Raw genomic sequence first — 13,399 nt, forward strand, 5'->3', positions numbered from 1 at the left:
TGCTCCATCTGCTCCGGCAATGACAGCAAGCATATCTGGGACCCACCCTGGCAATACTGCCTCTGCTACCCCTACACTGCCTGTGCTGTCAGGTAGCACTACCCCAGCAGCTGGTGCTGTGGTACCCTCTGGGAGTATTGACATAGCTGGGGATTTTATCATCTGCCAGGAGATGCCAGGATTGATGTGTACAGTCTTGCACAGCACCATTGGTGAATGCTTATGCCAGATGGAGAGGCTGCTCTCTCTTATGGTTTGTAGGAGAAGATATAAAGTAGACTAACAGCACTGAAGTAAGGGTATAGTGGTGACAGTTCTGTGGGTGAGGACTAGATTCTCACTGTCCCCATGTTTGATGGGCATGGGTATCTACTGTTCCTTCTCTAACCCCAATCTTTGTGTCCCCCAACCTGTCATGTCCCTCACCGTACCTGTATCTTGTCTTGTTTGTCCTGTTTGTTTGCATCTGTTTCCTCACCTACCCTACTTACCTGACCCAGAAATACCTATGTACTTTACCCAACATTCTTCTCTTACTGAAGTAAAAATAAAAAAATAGGCTTATGTCCCACAAAAAAAAATATTGTCCCATGCATAGCTCTCCACTTTGCACACATGTCTTCTTGACACACTTGATTCAGTCCAATTGGCTATACAACATGATTGTGTTGTTGCCACTCCCTTTGTTGAGGTGACAATCCAAATTCAGCCAATATTTGATACATATTCATTTTACACTATTGAACAAGTGGATAGCTATGGTTCTTTCTTATCTCCCTCTAGCACATTCCTATATTGCTTTCCACCTGTTCTTCCCCCGCTTGCTCCCCATTTCACTACTTTCCTACCTAAACCATTTAAACACCTTTAATCTGGTTAAAAAATAGACTCGCACATAACACACATAAGAAGAAAAAAAGCAATGGAGCCCTACCTTTTTTGTTCTCTGTGTTTGCACGGAGTTTGGAATCTTACACCATTGCCAAGCAATGGTGAACAGCTCTTCAATATTGCCGTTACCTCCACGCAATGCTGCTTAAACACACTGTGCTAAGGTAACATACAGTGAATGTAGAATAAAGAATTATTTCATTGCATTATAAATACGTATTAAAAACTATTAGATACATCTGAATTTGAACACTATATCATCTGGTCTCCAAAAGAAAAGTGTTAATGCATTTACACCTCATGCCACATAGTCATCTAAATAATAGGTGTGTTTCATATACTCAATAGTTAGAACTCTCATAATTTTTGCAATGGGGGTCACTTTTGCTTGTCACTTAACTATGCACAAACAGGGAAAGCAGTATAAATGTGTATCTCACATGGGCAAACACTTTGCCACTGATTGTTCAAACCCGCTGCTTGGTGTTGCACTAAGTGCACAATAACATGTATTACCTAATGTTTACTGCCCATTTAGTCTTCATCCCATGAAAGTATATGTAAAAATACAAACAAAGGGAAGGTGCTTTTTAAAGAAAGAACACATTTTCACACTGCAGCTGTTACCTTTACCCATGTACTTCAAACTTGGTATCTCAGTACTTGTTCACAAATATATCAACTACACTACAGAAATAAATAACAAATGTTTTTTTAACATCTTTATAGTGACAACAGACATTCAGATTTTCCAGAATTTGTAGTTGTATGAACAGCTGTTTGCAAATAATTTGCAAACTGTCTTTTTAAGGAATAGCTGTACATTGAAAACACAACAGCAAATGCTGCACTTTGCACACTTATCAATGTGGTAACATGTAGATCTTTAATATCTTGACAGTTGTACATTGCTAGCTATCCATTTCAGACAGGCCTCCCAACATCTTCTATCCAGCATCCAAAGACAATGTCATCCAGTATAAATTGTCTTGCAGCCTTATAAAAGTCAGATATGTGGTGTGGCACTTACATTAAGTGGTGAGGGTCTCTAATCAGTGTACATAGTTAGGTAGATGTTCTAATCTCACTGCAGTCAATTGGTTTATGTGTGTCTGTTTAGTCAGAGAAGCATGACTTTGTATCCTGCAGTCATCACTACCATCCTGTGGAGTACCAGTATTTTGACAGTTGGACACATCTAAACATACATTTTATTTAAGCCTCCCAACATCTTCTATCCAACATCCAGTGATGATGTCATCCACTAGAAATTGCCCCACAGCCTTATAAAAGTTAGACTTGTGGCATGGAGCTTCCATTAAGTACTGTGTTTGTCAGTCTGTGTACTTAGATAGGTAGAGGTTCTGTTCTCACTGCAGTCACCTGGTGTGCTTGTGCACTTGCTTGACATTAAAGAGAGCATTGTATACCAGCATGTGAGATACTGCTATTACCATCTTCCTTTCACCAGACACTGCTGATGTTATCACTTATAAAGTGTTGACTGACACTTTTCAAGGTACACTTGCATTGTGGCACTTGCATTAAGTACAAAGGTCTCTAGTCAGCCTACCTTAAATAGGTATGGGTTCTGTTCTCACTGTAGTCAACCGGTGTGCATGTGTTTGACATTAGAGAGAGCATTTTATCCCATCATGTGGGATACTGCTATCACCATCTTCATCTCACGAGACAATCTTGATGTTATCACTTATAAAATGTTGTCTGACACTTTCCAACTCAGACTTATGCTGTGGCACTTGCATTAAATACAGAGGTCTCTAGTTAGTGCACCTTAAATAGATAGGGGTTCTGTTCTCACTACATTCAACTGGTGTGGAGGTGTGTGTTTGTGCACCTGTTTGACATTAGAGAGAGCATTTTACACCAGCATTTGAGATACTGCTACTACCATCTTCCTCTCAGCAGAGTCTGCTGATGTCATCTATAGCTATAAAGTATTCTCTGACACTATAAAAGCTAGAATTGTGCTTTATAAATAGGTGTTTTTAGAATGACAGAATGTTAGAATGATATGTGAGTCCACAGCTATTTCCAACACTCCTCAAAACATTTTGTTGCAGCATACAATAATTATGTAATCCTGTGCAACATGCACTCTGACAGTATTCAAGACAAACCTGCCATTAAGAAAGGAATAATTAGTAGAGTATATAAAATATTGCTTGATAATTAAAAGAATAAATCAGAGGAGCTTAAAAAGGATTGAGAAGAGAGATTGGATAAGCAATTCACAAAGAGACAATGGGGGGATATATGTATATATCCCAAATATGCAACAAAGTCTAAAAGATTTAGGATCTTTGTCTGGAAGTATTTACATATATATTTCTATATCCCAAGTAGACTAGTAGATTCCAAAGAATTTTTCCTCATGTGGATAACAAATGTTGGAGGTGTGATGGGCAAGAAAGAGGTGGCTGGGAACATATTTTTGTAGTATAGTGAGCTGGTGGACTTTAGGGTTTCCCTGCAGACCACTCTGTCGGAGATGCTGGGTGAGTGGATTGGATTGTCTAGGGAGATGATTTTTTTTTTGAGCTATGATACAGAATCAGAATTGCCTAGACATAGTGAAGCCTTGCTGTGTCTAATTATGGTGGCTGCCAAAAAAACAATTATTAGAAAATGGAAATCAAAGTCTAAACCACCTGTATTACAATTAATGAATATAGTAACAGAGATAAAACAACTGGAATTCGGATCTTTAAAAAGGGGTAGGAGCAAACTACATATAAAAAATGGGAATTGTGGGAACAATATATACAGGGAAGAACTGATGTTTAAAAGAAGGCAGGATTTAAACGAGCTATGTAATGTTTGACTGACAACAATTGGGTAGATTATAAGTGATGTATAATGTTTGCAACTAAGATTATGTGAATATGGTTTGTTTTCATTTATATAAATGTATGATTGCTTATGTCATAAAGTGTAATTTAATAAAGATGTTTCTTGTTTATAAGAAAAGAACCAATCTGTCCCTATTCACAAATACTCATCTAATTTCACCTTCATGAAGTGATGGTATAGGTAAAAGCATACATCTCAACTATCCCTGATTTAATTTTGACTCAAGATTTTAGCTCTGTCCTTCTTAATCCCGCCTAAAACTGGTGACTTTTGGAGAATGTATGGCTAATTATTATACTTAGACAATGGGCAAATCAGTACCCTGACTGGAGATCGAGCTTGCTTCAACAGGGTATTAATGTACAAGTAATGCCCGCTGAGGAAAACTATTCTGCCACTTCACGGCAGCATATCAATCCGCTGTGGAGCTTGGACTGAGAAAACGGTACGGCCGCCATTATTTTACCCTCGCTAAACAGAGGTTTTGCTGTTTAGCAAGTGTAAAATGTAAAAAAAAGAAGACAACTAAAAACAGGTAGGTGTGTGTGCTTATGTTTGAGTGTATGTGTACATGTCAGTGAAATTGAGAGCGAGCAAGACATTATTTTACACTCGCTAAGTAGCGCTTTTGATGTTTAGCGGGTGTAAAAGAAAAAAGTGTGTGTGTGATAGTGTATGAGAGTGAAAGAGAGAGAAACAGAAAAGTGTGCGTTTATGTTTGTCTGCATGTGTGCATGAATGCATGCATGAAAGCAGAGAGACTCTGTGTGTGTGCAAAATCGAGAGAGTGAGAGTGATGTGGCTGAATGCATGTATGTAAGCAGAGGAGACTGTGTGTGTGCGTGTGTGTGTGTGTGTGTGTGTGTGTGTGTGAGAGAGAGAGAGAGAGAGATTAAGACAGATCTTGTGTGAGTGAATGTGTGTATGAAAGAAGAGGTGACTCTGTGTGTGTGTGTATGTGTGTGTATATATATATATATATATATATATATATATATATGTGTGTGTGTGTGTCAAAGCAGAAGAGACTGTGTATGTGTGCATGGGAGAAAGAATGGGCTATATGTAAAATTGTTTCCCCTGCTTATTTTTTTAATTACTATTATTTTTTTTTATATATATGTTTGATGTAAAATGCTTCCTCCAACACCATAAACATTTACTACAAGTATGAAACATTTGTCGGAGGAACTATTTTACATGAAAAATATATTAAAAAAATAAAATAGTTCTTAAAAAAATACATAAGTAAGTAAAACACAACAATTTTACAAAAAAAAAAGCATTGTCTAAGCGCAATAATGCGAGGGGGGGTAATGTGCAATTAATGCCCTTCCAGGGGTGTAACACCCCTGGGCGGGTATTAATTGCACATCAACACACACCCTGTGTCGGACATTATTGCTTGCTTGATGAATATTGACAATTATACCATGACCCCCCCAAAACGTGCACGCTGATTGGCCAGCGTGCACATTGTAAATCGAGTTATACTAATGGAAAAAGGTCCGGTCACCCAGACTTTTTTCCATTAGTATAACTCTACTTTTAAAACACTGTCTCGCTATGTTAAATGGGTTTAACATAGCGAGACAGCTTTAAAATAAGCAATGGAGATCTCCGTTGCTTATTTTAAAGCTGTCTCGCTATGCTAAACCCATTTAACATAGCGAGACAGGTTTTAAATAAAAAGCAACGGAGAAAGCAAGATCTCCGTTGCTTTTACTTTTTCGCTATGTTAAATGGGTTTAACATAGCGAGACAGTTTTAAAATAAGCAACATACATCTCCGTTGCTTATTTTAAAACTGTCTCGCTATGTTAAACCCATTTAACATAGCGAAAACAGTAAAAAAAAAGCAACGGAGATCTTGCTTTCTCCGTTGCTTTTGCCCACAGGTCTGATGTACTGCGCAGGCGCGCAGTACATCAGAACTGCCGCGGATGCCAGACAGCTGCGGAAGGGCAGTAAACAGGCATTATACTATGCATTATTTAAGAAAAGTAATAGTTTCTTTTCTTAAATAATGTCATGGTATAATAGCAATAACCCACTTCTGGGTGTGGGTAATGCTGTATTTACCCACGGTTGGCTTTGTTTGGTCCCTTGGGACCAAACCGCGCCAACCATGGGTAAATCCAGCATTACCCACACCCAGGCGTGGGTTATTGCTATATTAATTAGTTATAGACTCCCTCTGCTTCAGTAAATGGTTATTAATTCACATTTGCTTAGTCTTTAAATGTCTCACGTTAATAGTATTAATATTTTAAAAGTGTCCCTGATTATTTCTGGATTTGTCCCCGATTTAAGAGGTATGGGTAAAGGTAACATTCATCCATCACGTTCTCCATCTGTGATCAATAAAAGTTAATTTTTCTTTTTATGAAGTTTCCAAAGCATATATTATGTATATTCCACTCCGGGCAGCACCATAAATGGATGATGCGCTAGACGTGTGCAGTGAATACTGGATTCTGCTCAATCAACAATAAGCATTACATTCACAGACGTAAAACTGAAATAGAGTGAGTATACCCCATACAAATTATGAACTACAGAAAAGGATACGTGTTTCAAGACAACACAGAATTGTTGACGTTTTTGGAGCTACTGCTTTTAAAACTACCGCCAAACCAAAATAACTTAAAAGCCTATACTGCGTGTCATATTATGAATGGAGAAGAGTATTTTATAAGCACATTCTTTTTGTATTTAATTAACTTTATTGTACACCATGTTTGTTAAGGGAACAAACGGGCGCATTTTTAAGATGTCATCCTTAGGGCTGGTCTGAACCTTAGCACGTGTCTTGTTTTGTATTTGTTTCCTCTGTTAACTAGTGATTTGTAAACTATTTTTTAAAATAATTTCAATTTATTTTATGCTGCAATAGCTTTTTGGTAATCAAATTTGATCAGTTATGTCTTTGTGCGTGTACTGTACAGTAATGCCAGTTAACACGTGAAAAGAGTTGCAAGGTTGTGCGTATTTACTTTGAGTCCACTTCTGTTGTGTGTCAACAAATCAAATGAGTTTGTTATCTTGACATGCGTCTGAAATTGTCTTAAGGAGGGCACTGCTAGTCTGCAGTAATTGTAACCTGATTTGTATTTATTTTTCTGGCAGAACATTAAAAATGAATAGTGAAAATTTCTCGGCAAGTGAAAAGATTGTTTCTCCTTCTTACGTACGTCAGGGTTTGCAGGCTCGTCGAACACATGAACAGTTGATACACCTCTTGTTAGAAAAGGTAATACTGATGAATTTGTTAATTTTGTAAGCCGCAGTTTTGGGCTGTAAAATCCTGGGTGATGCCCTTGTGCGATATGTAATTTACATGGAGAAAGACCCCCCCAGAATTTAAAGTTTCATCAGCTACAATATTTTTGGAAGTTGTGGGGAAACTAGTGTGTGCCCAGATTTTTGTGGGTTTCTGGTAAATCGTTGATTGAAGTAATTTAATAATGACAGCTATTTGAGTTTTAGACTTCATATCCTTGAGAAAACACATATTAATGCAACTGTTATTCAGGCAGCTTTTTTAGTTTATAAGAGCAATATTTAAAATATGTTCCTATTTATGGGCCTTTATTCCCCCATTATTTTTGGTTTTGTCTAAATTTCTTGCAGTGAAAGGTTGAAAGGCATGCTGATGTGTCCCAAGGCACTCAGCCCAACTGGCGATCAGACATCAAGACTGAACTTGGACCCTTAAGCTGTTAGTCTGAAACTTAAGTGAGCCACAGTGCTTCATAGATTGTTTGGATATGTTTGCTATTCTAGTGGTACACAGGTCACAGCTTGCTAACTATATAAAAACATTTTATATGGGATAACTTTTTATTTTATTTGTACTAGAATATTTTGGGAGGATTAAAATAACCGGCTGCTAGTAATGTTACAGTACATGTATAATGCATGTTCCTTCCCTAACTGTGCATCTCACTTTTTAAGAAAGACCCCCCCCCACATACGTTTACAAGGTCTAATGCAACAGATGCCTCACTAGTCACTCGGACTAGGATTATTGTTTTTCTATTACTGTGCTGTTTCTGTTCATAACTTTTGAACATTTGTTCAAGTAGATGTTGTACATGCCACTGTGAGCCTATTAACTTAAAACTGAAGTGAGAAATGTACCGTGTGGGCAGTGTCCAGATTTCTTTTTATTAGTAACCTACCCATTCTTAATGTTTTTTCCTTAACAATTCCTAATTCCATTGCTTTAGTGGTATGCTAACCCTTGCTATTCCAGTGTCTTGTCACAAACACAAGCACAAAAATCCCTCAATGCAACTGAAAAAAAGAGCGAGTGTGTGTATGTGCATGTATTCATAAAATACATGTGGTGCAGTGGTGCAGCGGTTAACGTCGCCGCACAGCATGAGATTCTCCTGTTTGATTCTCAGCTGGGTTGCCTTCTGTGCGGAGTCTGCATGTCCTCCCTGCGTTCACTTTGGTTTCCTCTGGTTTCTTCTCACATTCCAGTGACGTGTGTCTGACGTGTTTCTCCCCAGGGCTCCACTGAAAATAGGCTCTGTCCTAATGGGACTTTCCCAATTAACAAATGTTAAGATAAAATAAAAATATAGTAAAACGTGAAATAATGTCCAGACAGAGCCTTAGATATGTATTTTATCCGAGCTCCCAGCCCCAAGTAAAAACCTGTATTAGAGAAGCATAGAGCTTTTTAAAAAACAATAAAACAATCCTAGTAGAAACTGTAAACAGTACTTAGATCAGCACTATCCATTGTTGAAGGTTGTGCTTGGCAACTCGGCACGTAAATATCTACTGCCAATCATTAGCGGACCGGAGTTCCGCTGTGGCAACCCCTAACCGGGAAAAGCAGAAAGACACAACAATGAAGCTCAGGATAAAGTCTACACACTTCATGAGGAAAAGGTTATCTGTGATGTAAACCATGATATGCTAGCTGTTTGCTTGCTTAAAGGCTGTTTATCATCCATCTGAAAGTGAAGAATAAAAAGACTGGGATAAACAGCTGACTCCATTTGTATAGTTTTTAGTTCAAACCAGGTTTACCAAGTTCATCCAAGGTATGAATGCACAGTCTATTTTTAGCTTCTGTGGAGACCATCTGCCACACATCTCAAATTCTGCCAGTTTTTTTGCTTGCGGCCTTTTCCTTTTTTTTTTTTGCGAGCAGGCCAGTATTAACACAGAAGTCTGTTGCCTGGTTACTGTAGCAAGTGCTCAAAGGCCAGAGGGATTGTAGTCTCATTTAGCCAAAAAGCAGGGCTGTGCCTTTACAAGATGAGAACCAGGTATATAATTGATGACTACATAAAAAAATTTGCATATATATATGTGTGTGTGTATATATATATATATATATATATATATGTGTGTGTGTGTATACACTCTCATATATGTAGATGTGTGTATAAATTTTTAACACCTTTATTAAATTATCATTTAAGACACATGCAAACATAGTATAAAAGAAAACAAACCATGTGTACTTTATTAAAATGGAAACGTTGACATCACATTCTTTTTTTATAATGGTCATATGTCCAGCATAACTTAAGTTGCTCAATTCATGTTTTCCCTTAAACTTTACTCCTCCTGAACATTGTTCTGCATGTATTGTTCCCAGATGTTCATTTATTTCTATGTAATTTGCTCTTTCCCATTTCTAAAGATGTCATTTCCATTTCTTTTATCTCTTATTTCCGTTGCAATATTCACGATTTCAAATGCAAATGGTTTGAACATTGATTCCCATTTTCTAGTAGTTGCTTATTTGGCAGAATTAAACTTACTGTGTCTAAGCACTTCAGATCCTGTGTAGCGACTCAAAAAATAATTTCCTTAGTTACACCAATTTTCCCACCCAGTATTTCTGACTGAGTACTCCAGGGAATATTTAAAATGTGCCAACTCATTACACTCCCAAGTTACCTTTTTCTTGCCCATTGCACATCAAACATTTGCTGTCTGCCTGGAGAAATATTCTTTTAAATCTTCTTGAGGTGTAAAAAATGTGTATGCAAACACTTCCAAGAAAAAAAACCCTAAACCTTCTGCACTTTGTTGCATACTTGGAAGCCATGCATATGTCCTCCCATTGTTCCTTTGTAAATTACTTATCCAGTCTCTCTGCCCAATATTTTCTAACCTCCTCTGATTCTTTTATAGTTATCATGCAATATTTGTATGCCCTACTAATTATCCATTGTTTAACAGCAGCACCTGTACTACATTCAGCTAAAAACCCTACCAGACCAGATCTTTCACTTGGGTTCCCCTATCCCTTTCTCTTTGCCTATACTTGATATCCTGATAGGGAATGCAGTCTCTAGCCTGATGTCCAAATGTTGTCTTGGCCTCATCCTGTTCTGTTACCTTTCCGTCTCAAGTACATTGTTTATTTTGCCTTTTTTCTCTCCAGTGAATTCCAGCCTCCTCTTGCCTATTCTCTGCCCCCCTGCTTGCAGCCATCCCTATTGGCAACATCTCCTTTCTCCATCTTTGTTTTTTCTTAGTTCTTAGAATGGTTTATGCTACTTTATGAATATTATAATCTGTATGGCTGTTATTATTCCTCTTTAAGACTCTGCATCCAAAATCCGATTCCATCCTTATTTTTTGAATTCCTCCCTACTTCGTCATCATCCCTTTCCCCTTTGAATTATAACCTTCTGCTTGTGTTATGTATATGAGCCTTACTTGTATAGCTATAAAATATCTCATCAAATTGGGTAATCCTAAACCATCTTGTACTCTTGGAGGATTATCTTATCCTAATTATTGTCCTCTTCCCCTCCCAGATAAATTAATTCAACTCTTTATTAATTGTCCAGAACTCTTCTCTGGTAAATAAAATATGCCTGACATCTGTAAAATATGCCTAACATCTGTATAAATCTAAAGGGGATGAAAACATTTTCACTGCTTGTATCTTACTATACATATCCATAAACAAGAGCTTCCATTTTCTCCGTCTTTGTATTATCTTTTGTTTAGTCTCTTTCCACATGGCCATAGCCTTTTTAATCCATACTCCTAAATACTTCATCTTATTGTGTCCCCTTAAATGTGGGTATTGCTGAACCAGTACATGTGTGGTTACATAATTTGTGGCTGTAGCCTTGGTCTTATCTTCAGTAATGTTATATCCCAAAAATACTTGAAAACTGTGGCAAAATGTTCTACAACACTGAGATTTCTTTTATGGATTTATCAGGTACAAATTAATACCATCTGCAAGTAAAGCCAATTTTTCTTGATCAGCATACCAATTATATAATTGAATTTCAGAGTCCCTTATTTTCTTTGCCATTGGCTGTAAATTTAAAGGAAGTAAAGGTGAAAGAGGACACCTCTGCCTGGTTCCTGTGTTAAGATGCAGCTTATCAGAGAGGAACTCTTCCACTTTTAATTCTTGCCTCTGATCCTTGATACAGCCTCCTAAATTAACCTTATTATTGTATCGGGGAATGCAAGTGCTTCCATTGCCTTACTAATAAACTGGTACTAGCATTCAGCTCTCCTTATTAATAAGGAGAAATTAATCGTAGGCATTAAACAGCCTATAATTGCAAAGTACCTTGCCAAGGTAAGGGAAAACAGCTCTTGTACTTCACAAAAGAAGTACCGAACCAGGCATGTTAAAGGGTCAGTTTCTGGTGATTTCTCCTGTCCACCTGGTGAATCTGGGCATACTGGGGCAATGCAGCAATTGCCTCATGTACACAGACAACCCTCTCCTCCTACCACCCAACACTACAACCTGCGAGTGATGCACTTACATAGCCAAACTGGAAGCAAAGCTCTTTCCAGCCAAAATTGTGCTAGACAGTCAAGAGGAGAAGGTTAACACCTGCACTACATCTCTAGCAAAACATAGCCCTTCAAAACCCACACCACCAACACCCACACATAGTAACACTAAACCCTCATAGGCGGAGGCCCTTAACATTAACCTGCCCAAGCAACAGTGACCTCCAAAGCTGAAACGCAAACTAACACCAATGACAATCAAGGTGATGCATAGATCAAAACATCAGTGGGCCACCCAACAACAGCCCCTAAGGCAAGACAACGTACCCAACACTTTAGTCATAGGCGACTCTATAGTCAGGCACACTGATGTCCCACTCACCAGGCTGAACAAGGAGAAAGTTACTGTCAGCTGTCTGTCAGGTGCCAGGATCTGCCACATAATGCATGCACTCAAGTCACTCCACAACAAGTACAAATATGACTCTGTCGTTGTCTGTGTTGGAGTGAATGACTTGAGATGTCCCTCCCTGGACTACATGAAAAGAGACATGGAAGAGCTCTCAGATCATGTGGCCCAGGCAGGTATGACCCTAGCCCTGAGTAGAATCCTGCCTTCGCCCAGAATGATACCGCAGTATAAGGATTTGGCTAAGTTTCTGGTGTCATTCAAAGGGGATCCAGTCTGTCTGCCTGGGATGACATGATTGACAAACCACAATGCTTTGCCGGAGATGGTCTGCACCTGTCGCCCCTGTAGTGCCTTTTTTTAGGCAAGGCTCAAAGGTCAAAACCACTACCGTAACAGATGTAAGCATGCAAAATCTGAAGGTAATGCTACTCAATGCTAGAAGTCTAAACCTCAAGATGCACTCTCTCTCGAGGCACTCCTAAAAATGGAGAACATCAATATCTGTGCAGTAACTGAGACCTGGTTCAAGGCCCCAGAGAGCACCCTTGCAATACCAGGCTACAACTCTTGCCACACTTTTTGGCCACCAAACCAGGACCGAAACACTAAAGGTGGAGGAGTGTCTATAGTTGCCCAACACAATGCATCTTAAATTCTGCAGGTGCAACTAACACTAGGTAAGACTGCAATCCAAACTGTAGCTTGCTACATATCCCCCACCATGCCCCAAGATTCTCACCACCTTTCTAAACATACTGGAAAATATTAAGATACAGTAAGTTCAACTACCCTGCCATTAATTGGGAAACCTACTTGGGTACCAATACCTTTGCCCAACAGTTCTTGGAATTCATAAATTCCAATGCCCTGGATCAGCTAATCCATAGTCCCACCACGGGCTCAAATATCCTAGACCTGGTCATTACCAACATGAGTGATCGATGCTCCACACCAGTGGTCTCCCCCTCGTTGGTCAGGTGTGACCATAAACTAATCACCCTTGATGTCCACCCCCCCCCCAAGTAGGAAACCTCCATAGAAAACTTCTCCAAAGCCACCGTCATGCTACTAAAGTCAGAAGTGACAAACTTCATGACACCCATGCAGACGGGAACTGAGAGTTCAACTGCTGAATCCTACATTAAGGCACTGAACGAGCACATCCACTCGTGCATGAATCTTGTCATTCCAAATAGAACCAAGACAGTCTCCTCCAAAAAAAGGAAGCCAATCTGGTGGTCCCCTGCTATAAACAAACTATACAACAGAAGGAAGAAACTGTTGCAGAAAAGAGGAAAATCTCAGAATGCAAAAAACTCTGTTACCAGCCTCAGTAATAAGCTGAGATCCCTCATAAAATCCTCCAAAGCTAGTTACGAAAATAAAATTGCCAAAGATTCCAAGGACAACCACAAGGCTTTCTATAGTTATGTGAAGAATTTAAATGGCAATGCTCAGATCTGCTCTGAG

General features: G+C 38.8%; 1 protein-coding gene across 6 annotated transcripts in view; it reads left to right on the plus strand.

Annotated features, from left to right (window-relative positions):
* The first annotated feature begins 4,181 nt into the window (after positions 1-4,181).
* Positions 4,182-13,399, plus strand: part of SEPSECS (Sep (O-phosphoserine) tRNA:Sec (selenocysteine) tRNA synthase) — a 1,234,889-nt gene continuing 1,225,671 nt past the window's right edge. The window contains exons 1-2 of one of the 6 annotated variants that reach the window (XM_044062171.1): positions 4,182-4,300; positions 6,895-7,018. In XM_044062171.1, the coding sequence (XP_043918106.1) occupies positions 6,905-7,018 (114 nt within the window). In that variant the 5' untranslated portion in view covers positions 4,182-4,300; positions 6,895-6,904. The other 5 variants (XM_044062175.1, XM_044062174.1, XM_044062172.1 and 2 more) reach the window with 5 other exon arrangements.

The sequence above is a fragment of the Protopterus annectens genome, chromosome 2.part1 (assembly GCF_019279795.1).
Source record: "Protopterus annectens isolate FY-2018-M chromosome 2.part1, PAN1.0, whole genome shotgun sequence".
Classification (NCBI taxonomy): domain Eukaryota; kingdom Metazoa; phylum Chordata; order Ceratodontiformes; family Protopteridae; genus Protopterus; species Protopterus annectens.